This window comes from Perognathus longimembris, chromosome 14, assembly GCF_023159225.1.
Source record: "Perognathus longimembris pacificus isolate PPM17 chromosome 14, ASM2315922v1, whole genome shotgun sequence".
Classification (NCBI taxonomy): domain Eukaryota; kingdom Metazoa; phylum Chordata; class Mammalia; order Rodentia; family Heteromyidae; genus Perognathus; species Perognathus longimembris.
This window is the reverse complement of record NC_063174.1, coordinates 44,255,048-44,280,727: the sequence shown is the minus strand read 5'-3', so window position 1 is coordinate 44,280,727 and position 25,680 is coordinate 44,255,048. Positions and strand designations below refer to the sequence as shown.

At 43.7% G+C, this 25,680-nt stretch overlaps 1 protein-coding gene across 7 annotated transcripts in view; it reads right to left on the bottom strand.

Moving 5' to 3' along the window:
* Nrxn3 (neurexin 3) overlaps window positions 1-23,261 on the bottom strand; it is a 1,433,525-nt gene extending 1,410,264 nt beyond the window's left edge. For all 7 annotated transcript variants that reach the window (XM_048362219.1, XM_048362221.1, XM_048362224.1 and 4 more), the window contains exon 1: window positions 22,553-23,261. In XM_048362219.1, coding sequence (XP_048218176.1) covers window positions 22,553-23,261 — 709 coding nt within the window. The remainder of the gene's footprint in view (window positions 1-22,552) is intronic.
* Between the last annotated feature and the right edge of the window lie 2,419 nt (window positions 23,262-25,680).

The window sequence follows — 25,680 nt, the reverse complement described above, 5'->3', positions numbered from 1 at the left end:
ACAATTTTAGGAAAGACCATTGAGCTGGCCAAGAACCATGGGAAATAGTTGGAATAGACTGACAGTGCTGGATGCCCGGTGGTATTGACATTGTAGCTCAGAGAAAGGAGCTAAGTTGGGGCAACAAATCCTAAACTGAACTCCATAAACATACAAGATCATTCTTTTTTATTTCGGTACCCTTTGTATTGTACGTAAGTTTATCTAATTTGGGGAAATGGTGAGACAAAGGACAAAGGGTGAACCAATGCAATGGCAATACCCACTAGACACTAAGTTGGCAATGAATTTTACAACTTGGTGGGTAGGGGAGTCAAGGGGAAGGATAGTGCGAGGGAAAAAAAGGAGGGGATAACAGTGTTTAACAAGATTTGTACTCATTTCCTTTCTTATGGAACTGTAACCCCTCTGTACATCACTTTTACGCTAAAAAAGAAAATATAAGATCAAATAAGATAGTAACAAGCATTCCTTGAAGGAAAAAAACCTATAGTCAAATAAATTTAGAAGACACTAAATTTTGGAAAAGATAACCAAATGCCACAACACTTCAGACAGGCATCCTAGAATAATATACATTGAAGTCCAAAAGAGGATATTGTCCATAGACCATCTTGTTCTTTGGACCACTGAACACCCTCCTCTCATAGAACAGCTAGTTTCCATGAAATGTAATTTGAGAAAGGCTTGCTTCAAGGTTCTCAGAAGAGTTGGAAAGGTTTATCATTTACATAAGCCTTTATCCTCTCTTTCTTTTGTTCTCATGATGAGCCTTTATCTTTGGTTTAATTTGAAATCACTAATTTTTACTGACCTCCTCTTACTGGATAAGTGACAGAACTTCTGCAAAATGGACAACATTATATCAAATGACAGAGTTTTCAAGAGTATCAAAAGAGGCAAATGCGTGTAAAATGCCTAACCACCTGCCAGATACCACACTTCCCTTTTGACTGGGAAATGTTGGGTTTAACACTACCTGGCCTGGGCTTAAGAAGCGTGTTGCATATTGGCTCAAGTTCACATTCAATTGTATGCTTCCCAAAGTGTCTTCATGCTGAAAGAATGAGTTTCTAGCAATCTAGGGAACCCTACAAGAAAACAAATAGCTCTATTAGAAAACTCTCTGGCTCCTAAGCCCTCACTACCTTTTCTGTTTGCCCAATAGGCTTCCCTATCTCTCCCTTTCATAAAATAAGCAAAGTTGATTTCTCCCCCCTTGCAAGGAAACAGGCATTATGATGTTCTGGACCTAAAAGACTGGGACCATACAGACAGCCTTCTAACATATACCTGTCCTATTCCAAGAGGCTTAACATGATTCTGGAAGCCCCTCTCAAGGGATCTCAGACACCCAAGGAAAGGCATTCTACTACTAGGAACCCCAGAGATCAAATCAGAGGAGGATGGAATCTCTGCAAAGAATTATATCAATTAAAAAAAAACCTTTGAGGTTATAATTACTGTCAATGATCATTTTTATCTTGTAACATTTGTGTTACTATAATGGAAAATGGTTTTAAAACAATAAAAACAAAATGGGCTTTGTTTCTGAGAGGTTAATGGAGAAACTGAGAATTTACAAAGCAGAAGCCTGTCTGCCAGTCAGAGCCCATCCTTTTCGGTCTACAGGTTCACTGACTGATACACATGCATTGCACATTACCTATGTCCCAGGAATAGTATTGTGACATCATCAGATATGGAGTAAAAGTTTGTCTTGGAAATAGACCATAATAATCAGAAAAAAAAGTTAATTGTAATTGTGACCAGTGTTATAGTGTCACATCGGATGCTATGTGACACAGAGGAGAAAATATAACTCCAGAAGAGGAGATTTAACATCCACACTCTTGGACCTTCATGCAGGTCATCCACACACCAGATTTTGATTTCTTCCCAGTGCCCTGACTGGAAGATCTGGGTGGGGGAAAAGAAACAGGAATAAGAATATGGTGGTAACAACAAGGAAAGAAGAATCCAGTGGCTCAATCTGCAGGGCTTGTTTTGCACAGGGAACCCAGAATGGATCTGGAGAATTACCTGCATTCCTGGACACTCAGTCATATTTGGGAGCAGCAGACAATGATCTTAACTGTCCCACATTGAGGGGAGGGATCCTTAAAGTTAGAGCTTTGACCATCTGGACCACAGAGGAGAGGGTAGACTTCCCCCAGCTCAAGTGAGGGCAGAGAATGGGGGTGGGGGTACTTGCACAAGCTGAGCTCTAATCTATCTGTTGCCCTGTGCTTTGGAATTAATCAAACAAATCCCTTGATAAATCTGAGGCCATTATTAGACAACACTAATATCCCCCTTAGAGTAATCCAGACAAATACATTCGAGATGGGGGTGGTGGTAGGGAGGGAGGTCTATATGGCTGGGTAGCAGCGGGCTCTCAGATTCACAGTCATCCCTGTAAGAGCATGAGCTTGGTCCCTGCTGCCTACCCCCACCCCCAAACCAGATGTCTGTTCCTAACACACCACAGGCTTCTGCCCTCATAGCTTCTGGCAAGGGGGTGAACTGAAGGATCCGGAGGACAAGGCATGCATTCCCTCCCCTCCTCGGGTCTGCCACTGACCTAATTTTCCACAAGAAAGGATTTTTTTCCTCCCTTTTTTGGTCCTGCTTGTTTGTAAATCATGTCACCCCAGTGCACACACAGCCTAAGGCAGGCCTATGCCAGGAAACAAGGAGAAGCCAAAACGCTTGGAACTGGGGCCCAGCTGCCATTTCTTAGGGAGGTCAAATCGGTAGGAATTGTGTTAGCTCTGAAAAGGAGTCAGAAGGCGAAGTTAGAAGGAGGAAGGTATATCTGCAAGAACATCTTCATTTTACATTCTTAAGTGTGGAATGTGTATGTTCTAAAGTGTGTCCCTAGCTTTATGTATGACCTCAAAGAGGTTTCTTAATCTTTCCAGGTCACCTGTCTCAATGCAGGATATGTTGACCCTTCGAGTATGATTTGGACCTACTGAGAACTTATCAGAAAAGGGATTGATTTCCATAATAGGAAGATGAGGCTCTTTATACTGTAGAAATTGACCTGGAAAAAAATTAGATCTGTCAGAGGGGGAAAAATAATACAAAATAGAACTGACAGTAGCTAAAAATGCACATAGTGAAATTTGTTATTCACTTAAAAAAATTGAAGGAAGAATCAAAGATTCTTGACAAAATTTAGACCTGTAAATTTGACATGAGAAAATTGGATATGGTAGAAATAATGGCCAGAAAAGAACAGTCACATGGTAGCAGCTAGCTGGGTAAAATTTGATAGGCATATACTCACATATAAATCACTGATCGATAAATCAAATCTTTATGATAGAATACGCATGGAGCAAACTGATCTTGTTAAAAATAATTCAATAAAATAAAAATGAATTCGAAAAAAGAGATAGTTTGACTAAAAAATAGATTAAGAAATTACATGAGCCTCACATTTTGTTTTTGAGTAAAATGCATCCTTGATAAGCATATCCCAGGATTTGTCTAATTCTGATTATGCCAGTGTACAGTTACAAAGTCTTAGGATCAAACTGTGTGATCAAAACATCTTGATAAATGCTGAATAAAAATAAGTTGTGTGATCTCAGAAGTTTCAGAGGGGTTTATTTTTTTCTAATAAAAAATGAATAAAGTTACACAAATACTCTCCTCCTAGTAAGAATGGTTCCTGGGTTAGTAATTTTCATTTTATTTCTCTGTATCATATTTAAAGAATGATAAGGCAATTCTGGAAATTAGTGAAGACTACCTGCATTCTTATATTTCCAATAATCAAAATAAAATGGATACTATGATGGGTTTTCTTAAAAAGATAAAGCATTTTAATGCCCTTAAATAAAAGGGTGTATTCTTGGAATTTTTAAAAATCGCTTGTGACTTCACACAAAGTACACAGCATTGTATTTATTCTTCTTATTTTCTTGGCAAATGCTATTATTTCATTGTGGCCCCTTGTGTGCCTTTGTACTACAGGGCTGAGGGTAGATTGGGGACTCGTTGGGAGCTCCCATCAGAAATAGAAGCTAATGCTAGCTATATGGCTGAAACACAATAACTATTAGCCTTAACACTCAGAAAGCCAAGGTTCTTGGCAATCAAGCTGATTTTCCAGCCTCAGATATTTACCCTCACTCCTTCCTCTAAACTTAAGAATTATTTAGATGTCCTGGACTATGAAGGTCCCTGGAAACAGTAGCTGAAGAACTTACATTTATCATTCCTCCTCAACTACCAAGAAAACTCTTGTGGCAAGGGGAAGCCTTGGGAGGACAGGAGCAAGATCTTGAGTGCTAGGTAGACAGGCCAGTTGTTTGGAAATGTTCAAGCTGATCTTTGAGCTGTGGGGGGGAGCCACACTGTGCTGCTATTTGAGGAATAAGTTTCTTTAGGCTTATAGTAGATTACACTAGCTATAGCTTTCATACCTCATCAGCCTGTCATCTCCTGCTTTTCCATCTGAGAGTATCCTTTTAGATAGAAATTCTATTTCCCAAGGCCTCACCTCCTGGATTCTGAATTCTAGAGGGAGATGTTCATGTGATCATCCAAAGTCAGTTGCCCTGATCCCATCAGTCTGGAAGGTTCTTCTTTCCCCAATTCCTAGACAGTCACACATCCATCCATTCTTCCTTCCATTCATTCATCCATTCATCTATCCATCCAGCATTCATCATTACCCATCAGCCATATCTCAAACAACTTTTTTTCCAGTCCTGGTGCTTGAACTCAGGGCCTGAGCACTGTCCTTGGCTTCTCTTTGCTCAAGGCTAGCACTCTACCACTTGAGCACAGTGCCACTTCCAGCTTTTTCTGTATATGTGCTGATGAGAATCAAACCCAAGGCTTCATGTATGCTAGACAAGCACTCTACCAAGGCCACATACTCCACCCAAAGTATGTATATCTTTTTTTTTTTCTTTTTGTCAGTCATGGGTTTTGAACTCAAGGCCTGGCTGCTGTCTCTGATCTCTTTAGCTCAAGGCTAGTGCTCTACCACTTTGAGCCACAGTGTCACTTCCCCCAAAAGTTTTTGAGTGAAGGATACAGTTATTGCCAAGGTTATTAGACTAATCAAGCTTGTCCTCCGTTGAACGAGTGTTATACACAGCTCTGCTCTGTCACTTTTTCCCTGTTCCTTCCCTTCCCATTTTCAAATTTCACTTCCTCAAGGAAGCCTCCTACCTGACTACCTTGTAATTGTTTTTTCTCCTTTCAATCTATTCTTTCCATCTTAACACTCATTGAAATCAGTTTTTCAGGGCAAAATATATTACCTGCTCATTGTAAGCTCATAGAAGATAGTCACCAGAAGCTGTTTTGTTTGGTTTGGCTTGATGGCACTCTGTATTCAAGCTAGCTTGGAACTCCCTATGTAGCCCAACCTGTCTACAAACTCTTGGTCCACCTTCCTCAGCTTCTTTAGCACTAGGATTAGAGGCAAGTGCCATCAAACCCAGCACAAAAGCTATTTTGATCACTACTGATTGTGTACCCTACATTCTATTGAATCAATCACTTCTCCTTAGCCATTTATCTTTTTGCAGTGTGATACAGGGTAAATAGATGCCAGGTTGGGAGTTACAGGCACTATGAGATGAGACACTTCTTAGGAGTTATCTCGCCTCTCTCTTTAGGGCAAGTTTCATAAAAGTAGGTTACACTGTGATGCTCGAGAAGGGCATCTGGTAATGAAGCATGTATGTTGGAGATGATAAGCAAGTTGAAACAATATTTATTTTGTAACTTAATAGATGATAATGATTTTCATGAAAGCTTGAAAAAAGTTTCTTGAATAGTAAGCCTATGCAGACCAGAGACCATCCAGAAAATTACTGGAGGTCTATGGGTTTAAAAAGATGCAGAGACTATGAGATTCTAGCCCAAGCAGTCCAAGATTCAGAGATACTTCCATTATGGTACATGGAATAGAATAAGATAGCCACAAATGGTAGGGGTGGTCCAAGGCAGCTTGGATATCTCTTTCAGAACATGTAGCTGAATCCAAATCAAAGTAGAGCAAAATTCATGGGAAAGAGAAGGTGTAGGTCAAAAAAAGATCAGTGAAAAATGGCAATATCCCTATATTCTAGTTAGGTCGCTCAAGAGACTTGGGTCATCAATGGCTGCAAAGACCATCCTCTAATACCAAGCTGGTGGAGAGAGAGAGAGAGAGAGAGAGAGAGAGAGATATTAAGAACTCAGACTCCACATCAACCAACTTCCAAGTCTCTTCCCAAAGGCAGATAGGACTGCTTTCTTTCTACAATCCAGTTTTCTCATCTTGAGGAAAAAATGAAATAACCTCCCCCTTAGTGAGAGTGATTGAGAGAAGTATGAATGTACTTAGACCAGCTCCAAGCACATAGGAAGGACTTCATGAGAATTTGCTAATCCCCATAAATAATACATGTAGCCAACCCAAAAGAAACAGGTGATAAGTCCTATGCTTTCCCCCAAATCAAATACATCATTGAAAAAATCAAAATACATCATTGAATCTGGGCATCAGTGGTTCATGCCCATAATCCAGCTAGCTACACAAGAGGGTGAGATCTAAGGATCCAGGTTTGAAGCTAGCCAGGGCAGCCCAATCTGAGAAACTCAAAAAGCCAGAAGTACTGTGTGTCACACCATGTGGTATGACTTGAATGGTAGAACTCAGCCTTGAACACAAAAGCTTGAGCTGCCATGTCCCAGTACTGGCACAAATAATAATTATGCATCATTTAGGCCTACTCAGGAATATATTTAGAGGTTGGTACTAAGCTAAACTCCATGTAGGTTCTCGGCTTATTGGTTGCATAGATTCAAGCTAAGGGACATGACTGGAGACTTGTGAGTCCAGAAAAAGCACTGGAATATGATAATGAGCCCCCCTAAACATGAGTCTTTGTTCTAGTCTTTGTTCTGCTGGGGATGGAGAGGGACTGAGCCCACAGAAACCATAGTTTACTCCTTCAATATCTCCCTCCACTTTTTAATTGCCTGGAGATGTACCAACCAGTCTTGCTCACCACTCTTTCCTCCAGGGCCTCTCCTGACCCACAGTGAGCTCCCAACAAGACTCATGGTAGCAGGAGACACTGGTTCAAATAACACCACAAGGCCTCAAAGCAAATGTCACTGTGAGCATGCGTGCCCACATAGGCTCCATTTCTTAGTTCTAGTCACATGCTGGCTGGGTGCTTAACACCTCAATTTTGTCTACTTAGAAAAATATTGGAAGGCGTTTCCCCTCTTCCCTAGGCTCCCCCATTCTGACTTGCGCTGGATAAGCAACTTCAGATTGCTGAACAGCAACACACAACACAGCTGGGTGAAAAAAAAAAATCCTGTGTCCTGAAATTCCTGGAAAACTGAAATGCAGTGCAAGCACTGGGAACATAGGCACAGCCCCAGCCCCCAGCCCTGGAGAGCCCGAGACAGGAGAAGAACAGCAAGCCAGCACCCTAATCTCAACTTCCTTAATAAAGTATTTTGCTTCCTTTCCAAACGCCCTACCCCTGGGCAGAAATAAAGCAAGCACAAGTGAATTAATTATCAGCATTTCCATTGCTAGCAGAATCAGGGCTTCTAGCATCTTTAGGGTACAGCCTACCTCAAGGTCTTTCAGACCACAGGGACCAGAGATAGAGGAATCCTGCCCCCAATCCAAGGAGAGGCTGTGTGGCATTGAGCGGAGCTTTATAGTACTGGTATCCCCAAGAGCTCAGTGCCTGACTCCAGGAAAATCTTAGCCATAGCATTTCATGTGTGATTCAAAGAAGTACAAGGTTTTAATAAGAACCCACATTTGCTGATCTTTAGATAAGTTACTTTATTTCAGATCTTTGAGTCGCTGATTCCCATGGAATCTAGATAGTCTGAGAGACAGAAACTATCAGGTCCAAAACCCTCAAGTTTGGCCCCTAACTATGAGGCTTATATTTTGATTCAGAGAAATATTTTCAACCAGACAAATCTCTTGTTTAGTTGAAGCTAAAAGGAAGTTCAATGAAAGCTAGGTACAGGTAACTCATGCCTTTCATCCAAGCTACTTGGGAGGCTGACTGTTGTTGGGAATCATAGTTCAAAGCCAGCCTAGGCAGAAAAACAAGTTCATGATGCTTCTTCTTAAGACCTGGATGCAGTGGCAGGCCCCTGTTAGCCTAGCTACCAGGAAGCCTGCCTGGTAGATTACAATCAGGTGTGTGCCCAGGCAAGCAACAAGACTGTCTCAAAAACAGCTAGCAAAAACCAGGGCTGGAGATGTGCGTCAATGATGAGTGCCTGCTTAGCAAATGCAAGCCCAGAGTTCAAACCCCAGTGAGATTATCCCTCACTTTTGATGTCTGTTTATTACATTCAAAGGCATGCCTGGTGTGAAGTAAATTCATCCACTTATTCACAAGTGACAAATTTTTAAAAGACCTTTCCATTGTTTGTGGTTTCCTTCTACGTGTCCCTCTGCAGATGACTAATGGAGTGAGTGTATCCTACAGATGATGGATGGCTTGAGTGTATCTTACAGATTCCTTTCCCCCTGAGGATCATAACTATTAAGGTTCTCAAAGATCAGAGTTTAGGTGGCTGCTTCCCTCAACTATATGCCTTCCTTGAACCTCTTCATTTACATCTAAGCTTCCCTTCTTCTCGGACAATAGCCCTTTTCATACTTCCTGTCCTGGAGTCAACCATTGTGCCTACCTGCTTCTGTACGTCTCCTCTAGGGATCCTACAGGCCCTGGAGAGAGAGAAGTACATGGCCAAATATACTAGCCCTGCCTCACTTTCACCCCATGTCTGTGGCTCCCTGGGCTATATATTCAGTGCATGCTGCCGAAGCTTCACCTTCTGCTTGTCAATAGTCATAATAATAGTATAGTAATAATAGTAATAGTGATGATAATAGTAGCAATAATCAATAGCACTTCATGCTCCCTTTGTGCCAGGCATTGTTCTAGTCTCTCTACAGGCATGATCTCATTTAAAGTTCATTATCATGCTAAATAATGAGCACTATTATCCCATTCCACAGAATTGAAAATGAAGCAGATGTGAAGTCCTGTGCCCAAGTTTGCACAGCCAACACACAGCAGAGTCTGGCAGACCTCACCCAAAACCGCACTCAATGCCTATGCAAGCATGAAGTTCCCTTCCTTGCCATCCCTCTAGCTGGCCCCTCTCCCATCACTACTCCTTGATGCACTCTGCTCTCACTGAAACCATACGGTTGCCTTCATCTGGCCTCTGTGCTTGAAGCCATCTAATCACCAATCCACCATGCACACTGGCTTGAACCATCTTTCTAAAATTCACCTTTGACTCTGTCACTACTAAAGTGCAAAACTTCCAAAGCCTCCCAATTATGAGAGGAAAAATAATGTTCAAGCCCTTTACAAAGCATTTAAGACTTCCATGCCTAGCTGCTTCTCTTAATACTCTCCTCCTGGCCTTAATCCTTCAGTCCAGCCACATTAGCTACTGTAAACTCCTGCAAATAGTGTCCCACTGATTCCCGAATGCCCTTTCCTCCTAGTGTGCCAATTAAAATTTCCAAGTTCTGCCCCAACACTTCCTCTATGAAGCTTCCTCCCTCCCTGAGTTCCCCTCCAAGCATGCTCAAGCATATGCACACGTGTGTGCACGCATGCACGCACGCACACACACACACACACACACACACACACACCATATACACAAGTTGAAAGGACACTGTCTTTTAAACTACACAACTTTCTCCCTGGTATTATACAAGTGTAATGTGTGTTGTACCTCTGCCTGATTTGCTTCTAAACCAGACCATTAAGATCCTCAAGGGCCAGGGCCAGAATAATATGAAATAGCCATTTACTTAGTATCTGATGAACTTAGTCTAATAAATTGAAGGCCTGTTTCAACAAACAGATGGTTTTGCATAGAGGAATGCTTCATGAAGGACTTTAAAAATAATTCTTCTTTATATACATACTTCTAATCTCTATTTTATATGCACATGTCTCATATGGAATCTATATTTGTTCTAGAAATATTCCTACCATGATTTTACACTGAAAGCAATTCTGAGATCCTAGTAGCAAGCTAATAATATTACCAATTCTCACCAGAATGGGCTCTTCAAAGATGAGATATGACAAGACCTTTCCATGGCGCCCTCAGAACCACCTGGCCAGATCAACCAGGACCACAACACACAAGGCTGAAGACACATTTGCCAGCACTGCTGGCATCAGGAACATTTTAGAATCAGCCTCCACCTGAGGCCACAAGCCCTGAAACAGGGGCTTGGTAAGGATTCACTAGCCAATTAAAGAGAGGCAAATGTAGATTTCAATGGCCTCCAAAATCTTTATGAGCAAAAATTCCTCATTAAAACATAATTTGAGTCTTCTCCCAATAGATGTATGTTTTATGCATAAATGACTTGCATAAAAGTTAACGGTGCATTTTGTTTCCTTTCTGTGTCCTCAAAGAATGGACTTGCATGCATCCCATTTTGGAAGCCATTTACCTCGAGAATAGTAGTACATACCTTCCTGAAAGGCAGAAGATCTACATGATCAAACAAGGAGAGGTTTGGTTTAGCTGCAGAGATACCCCAGAACCATGAAGTCCTTGAACTGAAGGTTTGCGCACACTATTCCCTGCACTAAACAGCCCCTGTTGCCCTCCTCCAAGCAACAGAGCTCGGCACAGTTCTGCCCATCAGAAAATTCTCCCTCCGTAGCTCTCATTCCTCCCAGGTAGCCACTCCCTCTCCCTATGGCAGCTTTTTCCAAATCCGAGGACAATTATCCTGTCCCCAGTGAGCCTCACTCTCTCTAGGGAATTCACGGGAGCTAATGGGCCCACTCCATCTCTAGTGACAACAACATGCTTGCCTCAAACAGCCATTTTCACAAGCGTTTACATGATCCCAGGCTGGCTGCTGCCTATAATTGTGACAGGAAACCATTGGTTTGTAAACAACAACCAAAGTCTCTTTCGCTCATCTGCAAGCAGATCAAACCAAGTGGAATGTGTATGTGCCTAATGCAGAGCCAATAAAAACTGTACCACCGTAAACACACTGCTTCTCCCACTGAAAGAGAGAGCGCATTGCCAAGGGTGGCCAAGCAGTCCCAGGTGATGGCTGACTGCTGATTAATACATTCAACAGATGTTATTAAGATCACATTCCTGGGAACCTTGCATTCATCCGTCCATCATGTTAATGAACACACACGGAAGAATAGACACATACTCGTATATAAAATATGAACATGCCCTAAACACAGTATGTGTTATTAAGGCAACAAACACTTTTTGAGCACCTACTTTTCGACATAACATGACTTTTCATCAACAAGACTTGTATGGTACTAACAAAGGGCAAGAGAGAGCCAGGTGATGGTAGCTTATATTTTAGCTACTCAGGAGTCTGAGTTATGAGGATCGTGGTTTAAAGTCATCTGGGAGAGGAAAGTCCATGAGACGCTTATCTACAATTAACAATCAAAAAAGACAGAAGTGGAGCTACAGCTCAAGTGGTAGAGCACCAACCTTGAGTGTCAAAGCTAAAGGACAGCATCCAGGACTTGAATTCAAGCTCCAGTAGAGACAAAGCAAAAAATGTGGAAGCAGACCCCCCCACCCCAATTTTGGAATTACAGTTTCCTTTATAGTCTCCTAGGAGAGTACTTCCTTGTATACCTTCTAGCACCAGGAAGTGGAAAATGCAGCTGAGCCACCAGAGCATGCATTAAAGATAGGAAAGCCAACAGGAGCCAAGAGACACATTAAAGTGCAGCCATTGGTTATACATGTGGGGGGAAAAATAGCACCACTCTGCATTAACACAAGGCTGGAAACTCAACGTTGAGATGAGCCAACAGCCAAGAGTATCCACAGCAACTCTGCCCCACGTGACCATGACTGGGTGAGATGGCCCACACCCATTTCCCAGCACAAGTCTGTGGTCCATGGAGCCTGGGCTGGTGAAAATTGAACTTCACTACTTGAACTCAAAATGATGTCCATGAGCTTTGGTTATATATATATATATATATATATATATGTATGTATGTATGCTATTTAAAACCACACAGTTATATGAGATGAGTTCCCTTTGCTTTGTTGCTGTGTCAGGAAAATGATTGTCAATGGAGGTGGCCAAGAGCCAAGACCAGCCTCACCCCTCCCTTTAGGGTACAGGAGAAAACTGACTTGGTGGCTTTCCAGACCATGACAATGTGAAAGCAACATCTTTTAGCCCAGTCTAAGACTTCTCCATGGGGGACTTCAGCCCAACAGTGCCAAAAACATAGGACACCCAGGGCAACCTGGCAGCAAAGGAAGCATTTCTAAATAAGAGCGTGTGCATCCTTCCAAAGACAGCTTCCGGGAGCAGCTATACTCGATTCTGCTTCTTCTCATCCCCTTGTTGTTGGTTTTTGTTTTTTTGGTTTTTTTTTTAATATATAATACATCCTGCCAGGCTTTTAGAAAGCTCTCCACTTTTAGTTGTTGTTGGTACATCTGACCTCATCCACCAGGTTGGGCTTGTCAATTAAGTCCAATCCAATTCCTCATCTCCTCTACACCACTGCATTCCCTTCAGAACTTCTCTTATTACGTAGCAATTTGGTGATTTCCAGTGGGGTGGGGAGGGCCTTCGGATATTCAGAGATGTTAAAACCAAGCTGAGAGCAGAAGATATGATGATGGGAGAGGAAATGAGGCAGACGACACAGCCAGAAGTGGGCACAAGGATGAGTCTTTCTCAATATAAGTGCCCCAGGAATGAAATGATAGGGGCATGAATCACACGTTTACATCAAAAACCTTTCCCACGTCAATTCCTCCCACTGTTGTTAACATTAAACACGAGTAGTTGATTCTAAATAACTCTATGGTATTTGTTGTTAGTGCCATATTATAGAATTCCCACAAGCTTTACCTTGACACAAAAGTTCATTCCTACATAACCATCCAGAAATGTACACACACACACACACACACACACACACACACACACACACACACACAGATTCCCCTCATCCATATTGCTAAGGTCAGATCATTTTAAATAGCATGAAGAATGATGAAGAAGTCACTGGAAAGCAGACTTTAGCCTGATATGGGTCAGCACTCTTTGATGTTCAACATTCATCAGAAATCTATCAGGCTGCCCAGAAAAGTACCAAGTCCTCACTATCATCATGGTTGACTACTACATTTCTTTCCTTTTCTTTTCTCTTCTCTTCTTTCTCTCTTCATTGTGGTTTTGAGGGTGTTACACTCAGATCCTTGAGCTCACGTGACCTCATACCAGCAAGTCAGAATAACCAGAACTCACTAGTTAGTTTTAGGATAGGTTGGGGTTAGGTGAGAGTTGTGGGGCTTGAACTCATGTCCTTGGGGCTGTCCCTGAGCTTTTGTGCTCAAGGCTAGCATTCTACCATTTTGAGCCACAGTACCACCTCTGTTTTTTCTGGTGGTTAATTGGAGATAGAAATCTCATGGGCCTTCCTGCCCAGGCTGGCTTCAAATCACACTCCTCAGAGCCCAGCCTCTTGAGTAGCTAAGATTACAGGCATGAGCCACAGTGCCCAACTAGTATAGGTTCTTGCTTTTTGCACAGGGGGGTGCTTAAGCTTCACCCTCTTGATAGCACTGGAATCAAGGAGAGCTCCACCGCGTCCAGTTTTCCTGCATGGAGATGGAGTCTCGGGGTCTTTTCCACCTCAGCTGGCCTTTGTGATTCTCCAGTTTTCAGCCTCTTAACTAGCTAGGAGCCACCGCACTCAGTAACTAGGTTGAGTTTGTGTTGTTTGTTTTTGTTTTCTTCTCTAAGGGTCATCTCGTACAGTGGAGGATGGCCAGAAGGCAATACAAATGTGCTACCAAGGTCATAGGATCTGTACTTCACACACATATTCCTCTGGCCCCAGAGGCCCCTCAAATTTCAGTATCTCCCCAAAACTCAGCAGGGATCGCAGCGCATCGTGGCTACCTAAATTACAGCTTTGTCTTTCCTGACCCAGACACAGAAAATATATTGTGAGAGGGGAATTATTTCAGGGATTCCATGGGTCAGGGGCTTACTCTTGGACCTAACCCTGTGCCTATCCCTTCACTATCCAAGACTAAGCATGCAACAGACAGGGCACCATTGAGAAAGGGAAGAGGCATGAGAAAATGAGATGAAAGGAAGACACTATGAGTATTTGGCAATCTCTAAGTCTAGTGAGTCCTCTAAGTCTAGTGAATCTTTTCCCCACTTTTTGGGCCACACATCAAGGATTTCAGCTCCGCTCTCCAGATTATCTCTATTGATAAGTAGTTCCTCATCTTTATCTGAAGGCCTTATTAAGTCAATCAGAGGCTCCAGGTAACACATTTACAATTGTACCTGCAGGAACGGTTGTGGGGATGACTGAAATACACCTTGTGCTACACAACAGAGACTTCAGTCCCAATAAAGACAGAATCTTTCTTCTAAGGTCTACTCATGGGTAAACAGAGCACCAGTAGGCGAACCCAAGCTGGCAGATGAGAGGCAAAAATGTCAGCAAAGGATGGGAGAAATAGCATCTCATAAAGAAACTTGAAAGAAAAGTTCTGGGAAGCCATTTTCTTAGCTCCAAAGATATTGTACATTGTACCTAAAACATAACAACAAAAAAATGGATCCTGGGGCTGGGGATATAGCCTAGTGGCAAGAGTGCCTGCCTCGGGTACATGAGGCCCTAGGTTTGATTCCCCAGCACCACATATACAGAAAACGGCCAGAAGTGGCGCTGTGGCTCAAGTGGCAGAGTGCTAGCCTTGAGCAAAAAAGAAGCCAGGGACAGTGCTCAGGCCCTGAGTCCAAGGACCAGGACTGGCCAAAAAAAAAAAAAAAAAATGGATCCTGCCAGGTAACAGTGGCTCACATCTATAATCCTAACTACTCAGGAGGCTGAGGTCTAAGGATTGCAGTTCAAAGCCAGCCCAGACAAAAAAAACAAAAAAGTCCATGAGACTATTATCTCCAATTAATCACAAAAAAAAAGCCAGAAATAGAGTTAAGACTAGAGCACTAGCCTTGAGCACAAATGCTTATAGACAGTGCCTAGTCCCTGAGTTCAAATCCCGAGACAGGAACAAAAGAAAACAAACAAACAAACAAACAAAGGATCCTAAATGCGTCTCATCACTAGGAAACTGGAACCAGGAACTTTAGGTGCTTTAAGTTCATGCCTTGCCTTCTTCCCATCTCCACCTCTGTAGGCCTAACTCCTATAGGCCTTACATTATAATGTTTCTCCTCTAGAGAGTTGAAAGCCTCTACCATTTCTAGAACTAAATGCAAAGGAGAGTTTATCACCAAGTAGACCTGGATAGTTTACTTGGGTGACTCTGAGGTCAGTTTGTTTTAAAATCTACTGGCTCCTGGGTTTACAAGAAAAAGACAACTTCAGGAAATACATTACTTAGGAACATCGTGGACAGCAGTCGAGGGCTGAGAGCCGTTACAGACAATGACACACTTAAAGGAGGCCCCGTATTGCTCTTAAATAGGTCACCCAAAGACACCAATTTCTGGAAAACAGCAGCAGTAATGACAACCCACTGGCAGTGCTACTTCTCAAATAGATCATAGAGACAGGCCTGTGCAACCACGCTTTGTCCCTCTCAGCCAGGAACGGCCTGTCACCTACTGTAGGCATAGTCCCCAGTGAGTGAAGCAAAGCAAACATCTTGACTTTAGCTGGAAACAAATCTCATGAGGAAATTGGAGCTATCCCTCCATTGCGATCTCAACTCAGTCTCTGAATCTATAGCTGGCATTTCCAAACACTTCCTCTCTTTAACCCCTGGATATCCCAAAGTCCCTTCTTCCACCGTAACTTCCAATATGTGTTCTTATATGCCTTTCACCCTCCCACACTGCCCAGCCAGGACTCATGTACCTCTGTGGGTCACAAGTTAGAAAAATGTGTCTGTGGTGAAGGGTCACTGTTTCAAGGGAATCACAGAGATGCCCAGAGCAATGCTGTTGTCACCAGACATCAATGGATCTTCTTCACAGAGGTGGATTCACAGCAGGGAGATTGGAGCTTACAATATTGGGAAGTCTTTTTAAAATTTACAAATAGATAATTAGATAGAGGGCCTTAGAAGAGATTTATGCAAATGAGAAACATTTAATTCCATTGTAAATCCACTTCTCTAATCATTTGCATGGGACACACACACACACACACACACGAGAAAAGAACAGAATAAACATAGAGAAAGGAAGGCTGGTTTTGTTACATGTAAAGAGAAAAAGAAGTGCAAAGATCCAGATGGAGACCGAGTGATTCAACCCTGCGTGGGTTATTAGGCATTTCCTGGTACCTGGGAAACCAAAGGTATGTGTAAAGAGGCCATCCCCTCCAGCGATGCTCCTCTGTGTGCCACAGCTGAGCTCCGACTGCCTTGAGACCCTTGGGTCCAGTTCCCAATCACTTCACTGCAAACCAAGATCTTGTGGGTGGGAATTGAATACTCATTTCATCCATTTTCATGTTCTCTCCTGCTCTCTTTTACTGGAAGGAGCAAGTCCCCTGGGGCCAGCCCAGCTGATAACCTTCTGCACAAGGAGTCTGACATTTTGCTTATCGTACACATCCAGAGACACAACCGTCCATTTTGCAGTGGAGATACAGGCCATTTGTGTTAATTGAAGGAAGCCAAGAGCAGAAGGAAAAGGCCATATTGGGCATGGGGACACTCCATTCCTCCCAGAGACACTTGCCAAACAGGCAGCACTTAATGTTTTCCCCTATGCCCTTTACCCATGATGGATTCAGGAGCACCTCAGGATCTAGGTCATCCCTCCTATTGGGTGGGATGGCAAAGGCCTTCCTGCCCTGCCTGCCTGCCTGTGGGGAACACACCACCACACCTTTGCAGAAGATGAATGGTGGATGTGTTCCAGCAGTCAAACCACTGTCAGCTGCTATTTGGATTTTACACCTTCTGCCAACTCCCGTCCTCTGCCACCTTTCTCGCTGAGGCAAAGAGAAGAGTTAGAGGTGGTTGTGGCCCAAAGGGAAGCAAGCACCCAATCTGTGAAGCCCATTCTCACAGGGGCCAGGAGATCAAGGGGCCACAGGCAGGCAGACCCTGCTCTTCCTAGAGACTAGGAAAACAATCTTGTGTATTTTGTCTCATTTAGTGTTCCCAAGGACTCCATAAGGTCTGATTGTTATTCTCCCTACTCGATTGAGAGGCAAGATAACAGGCAAGAGTGGGGGGCTCCAAAAGACAAACATTAGGTTAAACGGGCAACCTGCTTTTGCCTCATTATCTACGTGATCTTGGACAAGTGAGCTAATCTCTTACCCCTCATTCTCCCTACCTACAAAGTAGAACAGTAATAGTGTTTTGGGGTTGGGTTAGGGGTTAACAAATGCAAACACATGCCAAGCAATTAGAACAACCTGGAGGAAACAAGTGCTCTGTGACTGTTAGCTGCTGTTGCTATTACTACTGTTATTAATAAAGAGATCAAAATGTCAAAATCCTTCTAGGAAGATACACAGTCTGTAAATGGGCTAGCCCAAATTTAAATCCAGATCCTTTCCATTCCAGCAGTCATATTCTGAGCCAGCATGCTAAACTTGGTTCCAATCCCACATTTCTCGGCTCTTCAGGTGCTTCATCTGTATAATGGGGTCACTTCATGATAACCACCTCATAAAAGCCTAGTGAGGATAAGATAAATACAACTGCACCAGAATGTCAGGCATATGGTGGCATTCAAAAATAGCAATGGTGATAACCACATCACTATTATTTTGTCCCAGGAAGTACATCCAGCCCTTGGACAGAGCCCTGCCCAAAGCCTCTCGCTCCAGTTCCATTTCTGGCATCTCACTGCAGAGCCAGACAGCACAGGGTAATAGAAGGAGGGCAGGCAAGGATGAGGGGACAGCAGGTGAGTCCCATCCCCCAGATGCAGTCTGTAGCCTACCCCCCCCCACCTCTTCTGCCTTGAAAAAGTGGGAGGGGACCCAGCTGATGGACAGCTGCCCCAGGAACTAGAAACTATCATCCCAGGGCAGCCTGCAAAGGGAGATAGAGGCCTTGAAAATAATTAGCCCCCAGTACTGAGCCTGTGGTATCTCATTACCAAATGCAAATGTGAGTTCACACGTGCCACTCCAAGGCTCCTGGCAAAATGCCTGCCTGACCCTCAACCTCACTGAATGTGGACCAAATCATTACCCAACTGCCCGCCCCCTTTTGCAGCCTTGCAGCTGGTGTGCAGTCTCTGCAAAGAGAAAAAAAAAAAAAAAACTGCTCTCACTAACACTGAAGAACAAGGAAGAGGGGTCTTATTTCTTTAAAGGATGCAGAGATGTTATGGGAGGGGGGAGATTAGAAAAAATTGTTCTTCCCTCCGCAGTTAAAAAGAGGGATAATTGGAGCAAGTGGCAGGCGGCTGTTCTACCATTTAGCATACAGCATACCCAGGAAATCTCACTTGGTAATCAGGAGGAGAGGAGGGAAAAAGGAGCAATCAGACCCCTATTCAAGCTCTGGTTAGCAACAGCCCCTGCTGACTGGCTGGCTGGGCTGGTAGAGAGATGGAGCTGATCCTGTCTAAAATCTGAATGCTAGGTGGGGAGTCAAAGCTCCAGAGCTGCAGTCCCTTCTTTGTGTATACTGTAAAGCTTTGCTTCAGTTCTACCTTCTCCACACCAGGGAGAAGTGCTTGGGAATGATTCTGTTACACCCTCTGATTACTCCCAACCTCCCCCATGGCCCTGTCTTTCCAAAACCTTCAGAGCTGACACAGGTTAGGACAATGCTTCACGTTATACTTCTGGCAGAATACGCTGAGGAGAAGGAGGGAGGGCAGCTGTAGTTTTACGCAAATGCCTCGCCTCCCCAGAAGATCCAAGTAGAGCATCGCCAGTACCTTAATGACATGCCTGATGTCTCTGGGCATTCCAAAAATGCCAATGGGCAAGCAGTCTCCTCTTGGTGTATGCTATCCCACCCTCATTCTGGCTTTGAGAGATGGGGGAAGAGTCCCATAATCCTCAATAAAAAGAAGAGTAATTGAAATTTTCTTTCAGGGAGGCATAGGAAGGCCACAGAGCAGTGATGAGCCATCCATCAAACCAAGCTGAATAGCAATAGGGATGGGGCATGGATGGTCACTAGTGTGCTTGTGGTAAGGCCTGGTCCCTATCACAGGTGATCCCCGCTGTACCTCACGACAGGGTCCCAAAACTTGGCAGATGTAGCAGCTGAGACTCAAGGCAAGTGGCTTCTGATCTGGGTGGATACCCAAGTCAGCACAAGAAAAGCAACCAGCAACAAGCCAACTGCTCCCTCCCTCTCTCTTTTTTAACAATGGAATTGGATGGCATTAACCCGAAGTGTGATCACCCAAAGGAGATACATACAGACATATCTATGTCGCAGGTGGGTCTGTGTCATGAGATTCAGGAGGAGAGATAACCATGAGGCTTTCTCCATTGTTCCTTGGCTCCACCCTCCCTTGCAACAGGCTGACTTCATGTTAAATGAACTGTTCAAGGAAACTGGGACTGAAATTTATATACCTTGGCAGCGAATCGATGCTTTACAACCAGAAGGTTGCTGAGAAATTCAATATGTGTGCATTCATAACTAAGAATGCCTTTAAAAATAATCAAGTTTAAACTCATTCTGAGTAACTAACAAACTCTCTATGACCTATGAGGAGACTTTTCCCTGACAAGGAGATAATCCCTTCACTGGCCAGGAAAACTTCAAGGAAGAGTCAAACAAAAAGCAACATGAAGATGCTATACATCAGGCCTGAGCCTATATAGTTTTAAATAAGTGCTAGCGCCTGCGCTTATTCTATTTGTTTCTAGTTGAGCACCAAAGCGTTTTGTTTATAAACAACATAACTAAAAGTAAAAATCTTGGACCTCCTTTCTGCATCCATTATGTACCCAGAATGCTCATTGTGGCTGTTAATTAGGTTGGGAATCCTGGAATGAAGTTTTCCCACATGAGATCAGTGTGGAATCCACTGTGCAGCCATCTCTAATGGTACTTATCTGTTATCTCTTACCCCTAGGCCTAGATCTCTCACATCAAGTACCTTTGGTATCTTCTGGATCTTCCCAGTAGGGAATCAGAATTGCCCATTCCATTTTCAAAGGATAGGTCTATCTGAGCATGCTTCCTGAGGTACAGCATGGACACCTTTTGAGCCATGAAGGCACAGAGACACAAGCAGACCAAGCAAATAGCAACACTCCAGGCAGCCTATTAAGCAAATGGACCGCCAAGGATGCTTCCAACAGACCCCAACCAAATCTATGTGAGGTGGCACTAGCCTGCTCACCTCTCTCCCTGCTCTCCAAACTGGTAAATCAGGAGGTTAAATATGATCCCATGGCAGATGCAACTGTCACATCACCACATGGAAGGGCCCATTCTGCCAATCAGAGCCATCAGATGTTTGATACATAGGACCCACTGCTGGGACTAAGTCCTGTGGTTTCAGTTCTATGACATGCAATGGAAGGGGGAGGTGGTGGCTGTATTCTCACTACCATTTCATCTCACCTTTAGGAAAACAGGCAAGTGCTTGTTTAGCCTATTTGTCTTATTTTGTGTCCAACTACTTGATACTTAGCAGATGCTATGATTTTTTTCCCCCTTAACATTTTACAGGTGAATTTTCTCACTTACTCTCTAAAACTTAACTATGTGTGGAGGCAACAGTTATTCTCGATTAGTCTGTGATACATTATTGTGATTGATTAGACCTCATAACAATCCCTACTATCAGCTGGCTCCAAGTTCTCAATAGTAAACTGTTGCCTCAACCTTTGCACTGCTCCATTCCAGGCCAGCCAAATGTCACAGTTATAACCGAGCTTATTGACTCTACTTATGTATCAGGAGGATAAATGAATTACACTCTGTATTTGTCTACTACAAATAGTTATCAATCCATAGCCAAGAGATGATCTGAACCTTGCGGGAAGAACCATTATTAAAACACACACATTGCCTTTAGCTATTAAAATACTGACTGCACACAATCTGTTCTGAAGAAATTCCACTGGATACTGGAAAAAAAACACATGCTACAAAAATACATAAGAAGGAGAGAGAAGACAAATGGTATATATATATATACATATATGGCATAGAGATTCTTCCTGCAAAAAAAAAAAAAAAAAGTGCTGATTCAAACCTGCCCGGAGGAAATGAGTTCTTTTTAAACACAAGAAAAGCAATCAGGGATAATCAGCAAGTTAACAACACACTTGCAAACACCCTGGTCCCTAGAAAGGAAGAATGCCAGCTTTCAACCACAAGTTCTCAGAACAGAACAGATCCTTTGGGCAACTTAGAAAACAAGTGATTGTGTCAGCGTCTTCCGGTAGAACTTTCTCCAAAGCCAAGTAGCTTTGGAAATCAGTCAGTGTCAAAAGACACCTGCTTATGAAAATTATTTCAATAACCACATTCTCCCAGTGGTATTTTGGAGTGAAGTTGCCTCTGCTCCTTTTCTCCACCCCCCCGATGTGATCAGTGGGAAAACAAAATTAAGAGCCCTAAGGGGGACAATGTGTATGTCTGGCATTTCCCTTTTCAACAGCCCACCCACAGGACAGTAAGCATGCTTCTCCAGTAGAGGAAGGAAGAAGAGCCCGAGGGAACACGTCCACACTAACCCATGCACAACCTACAAGGAGGTCTCCAGCACCACCTCCAGCATGTCTTAGTCTTCAAAATGAGCCACCTGTGGAATAAGTTTTGTTTTCATTCATAGATACACCCAAACATATATGTTACTAAGAGCTGTAGTTTACATCAACCACAACCTGCTTCGTGGGTTGGACTATTCTGGAACCACTTTAAGGGATATCTGCAAACACAAATGTTAATTACAAACCACAGATGGTGGGGGCCTTACCTGAATGAAGAGAACCTGGGAGTCAGGAATGAGTCACTTGCCTCACCCCACCCCCTGGTCTTCCTCAACCCTTGAACCAGCTGGTTCTTCACCTTGATTGCACATTGGAATCATCTGGAAAGCTTTAAAATCAGACCATGCACAAACCCTATAGCCCATCCACCTTCATTCCTATTGGGCCCATAGAAGGAGGACATGAGGACACCCCTCAGAATCCAAGTCTCAAAGAGTCAGGAGGTACAGAGATAACCCCTTGGCTGGCTGAGTCTATCTCATTTCTTGCCCTGTGACCATCCCACTGAGCTCTGCTGGGAAAAGGAACTAATCTGATGCACAGACTCTGCCAGCAGTCTACTCCCTCTAGCTCTGTGACTTGAGAACAGAGCTGCAGGTGGCCTATGACTGAGAAGCCAGGACTCTCTTCCTGCTGAGATGGGACAAGAAGCAAAGATTTCCACCACCTCCTCAGGGAAAGGGGCTCCATGATCTAACATACAGCTAGAAAGATGCACTTTCACATAAAGCTGGCTTCCGTCAGGCCTCGAGGCCAGCACCCAATGCAATGGGTAGGATCCTGCAGGAGAAGGGGAAGGGAGGAGGTCTTACCTTCTGAGCAGAGCGTGCCACCGTAGCCAGTGGTAGAACAGTCGCAGGTAGGGTGGCCATCCAAGAGGAAGCAGATCCCGCCATTTTCACAAGGACGCTCACCACAAGGTCCCTCAGCTTCCAACTGGACGCCTTGGCTCCCCAAGAGCCGAGGCTCTGAGTTGCCATACTTGAGATCCAGGATTAATCCCTTGAAGCCGGGCATGGCCTGTACTCCATCCAGAGTCAGGGCAGGAGGTCGAATGTCGGAAGGGACTCCACCCAGGAACAAGTCACTGACCACATCCATGTAGGGCCGCTGGGCTTGCAGCTCCCCGGACTGGCCCTCACCATCAAGCACCAGCACTGTGCGCAGGCGGTCACGGCTCACCATGAGGAAATGCCAGCTACTGTCGTTCACCTGCTTGTTGGACAGCACCGCCGTCTCCGCGCAATCCATGCTGAAGCGGAGCTGCACGCGGCCATCCACCAGCGACAGGCAGAGAAAGTCACAGACGCCACCATCATCCAAGTAGAGGAGCAGCCCCGTTGAGACATTGGTTTTGAACTGGAAGCTCAGGTCACTGCGCGTGCTGGCATCCCAGCGCAGGTAACGTGCCCACTGGTTGGGGAGGCCCATGAACTCCAGGCCCAGGCAGAGGCCCAGCAGGGACCCCAGCAGGACGCTCACCTTCAAGGTGAAGAAAGCCGAGTGGAAGGTGAAGCTCATTGTGGCTGCTTAGTCGGGGCCTGGAGGCACACACAGGCCAGGAAACAGTCCCTCCAAGGGAGGATCTCCCTTTGGCGATGGAAAGGAGACAGGAAGACAAGACGGAGTGGGAGACAGAGAGCATATAACAGGAAGGAGCTGCACACACAAATATTGGAAGGATGAGGACAGAGGAAAGAGAGCAAGACAGTCCCAGATAGGCAAAAGAGCAAGAAATCTGATAAAGAGGCAGAAGAAGCAAACCCGGGGAAAAGCCAAGCCAGGTAGTGAGGCAGCCTGGAGTGAGTACAAAGCGTCTTTCTCCAAGACAAGATCTCAGCTATCCATGTGGATCCAGAGGCCTTGATTCGAGGAGGAGGAGAAACAGAGGAGCACTGGAGAGGGCAAAGCCTTCAGCAATGTACTCCTCCCGGCAGACCACTGAAAGCCCTAGCTAGGAAGGCCCAGAACAGGGCTGGGTGCCGTAATGGAGGAGAAATGAGATAGGTGAGACACAGGCCAAGGACCAGTCCTGAAGCTCTCTACCTCCTAGCAGTGGTGGGCTTCCGGAAGGGCAGCAGCAAGCAGCAGAACACTGGGGCGGAGCAGGGCCCAGTGTAGAGCAGAAACAGACTCAGGCTTCATGGTGCCAGCCAGAGGCAGTCCTGCTCATAACCCACCTCCCAGGACTCCAGAGGAAAGACCTGTAGAGGGAGGGAAGAAAGAAAGGAAAGAAGATTAGGGCTACATGTCAGTGACTCCTACAGCATTGAGTACTTCAAACAGGAAGATGACCTGGTTTTTCTGAGCCTGTGCAGGACCCTGAACCCAAAAATTAATAACACCCTAACTCATGGCACATGCAAAAATCATGTGGCCTGGAGCCACATCAGCACATTGTGATATTTGCTATCATTGGGTCACATAGACAAAATTTATCTTTGAGTGCTAACATTTTACATACTCAAATGCCTATACATATTTTTTTCTTACTTACCTATTTAAAAGACATTGATTTTTTTCAAGCTCTTTCCTTTCCAATTTAACAAACTATACTGCTTGGGCAAAGGAAGCCTAAGGCAGATTTCTCATTTCTGAAAAAAAGTATTTATAAAACTCAGTGGAAATAAATTAGAAGGTGACTTAATGATGAACATAGCAATCCTCATCTCTTACAGACTATTGAGGGGAAATTCTCATTTTAAAGGAAGAGTGAGATACAAGCATGGTTCACATGTTAAGATTATGTGCTTGCCTACCAAGCACAATACCCAAGATACAAATCTCCAGTTCTAGAAAAAGCCAAAAGAGATGGGGACATTGAGGTTAAAAATAAGATGAACTTGAAAAAGTGGAATCAAGAGGGTTTGTCTTTTGTTTCTCTTTTGTTGCTGTTTTTGTTTTCTGTACTTTTTGTTTGTAAGTTTATCTGTTTGGGGAAGGGTAAGAGGGGAGCACAGAAATGGTGGGATAAAGGGTAAAGAAATGCAGCCATGATACTCACTAGACATTTTTGAAAATGAAGTATACAACTTGTGAGGGAGATCAGGAGGGAAAAACTGGGAGAAAGTGCGGGAAGGCGTGATACTGTTCAAAAAGAAATGTACTGATTACCTCACTTATGAAACTGTAACCCCTCTGTATACCACCTTTACAATAAATTTATAAAGAGGACAAAAATATACAAAAGACATGTTTCAGAAGCTCTCATCAGAGCAACTGTTGATGGCATAGCACAGTAGCTTACAACACATTTTATCAATACTTCAGTTGATTGTAGAGTATATGACTTTTGCATTATTTGAAAGGGAAGGATGTGAAGCATTTAATGTTGGAAAACACTAAGTGGCATCTCCTGTGAATGAAATAAAGTTAAAGAAGAAAGAAAAAATAACAATATTTTTAAAGCTGGTATTGAATTCTAATTCTTGTAAGAACTTTGAGAAAAATTTCTCAAACTATTTGAGCTTTTCCTTGTTTTTTTTTAAATTTTTTTCTATTTATTGTCAAAGTGATGTACTGTTTGTTACCTCCTCCTTCATTCCCCCGTTTCCTTATTTGAAAAGTAGAGAAAGTAATACTCTTTCCATGACTGAGGATTGAGTGAGATGAGGGATGGCAGGATCAGTAGGAGACCTTGCATATTAATATTGAGCAATAGATACTAGGTTGCTTCCTTTCTTGCTTCTTGAAAAGGGGGGAAAGAGGGGCTGACACATTGGTCTGTCTGTCGATTGAGGACAATGTATAAAAGCACAATGCTTAAAAACTTGATGAAAACTGCAGAATGGCTCACAACTGAACAGTTAAGAGATACCACAGACCTAGAGAATGTTGTGTGTGCTTTATGATAGCCATAAAATACAGCGGCACCCAGTTGTATTAGTGACCTGGTTTCTAAGGACAGACGCTGACCCACCTAGCTGAGGTAGTTAGTTCT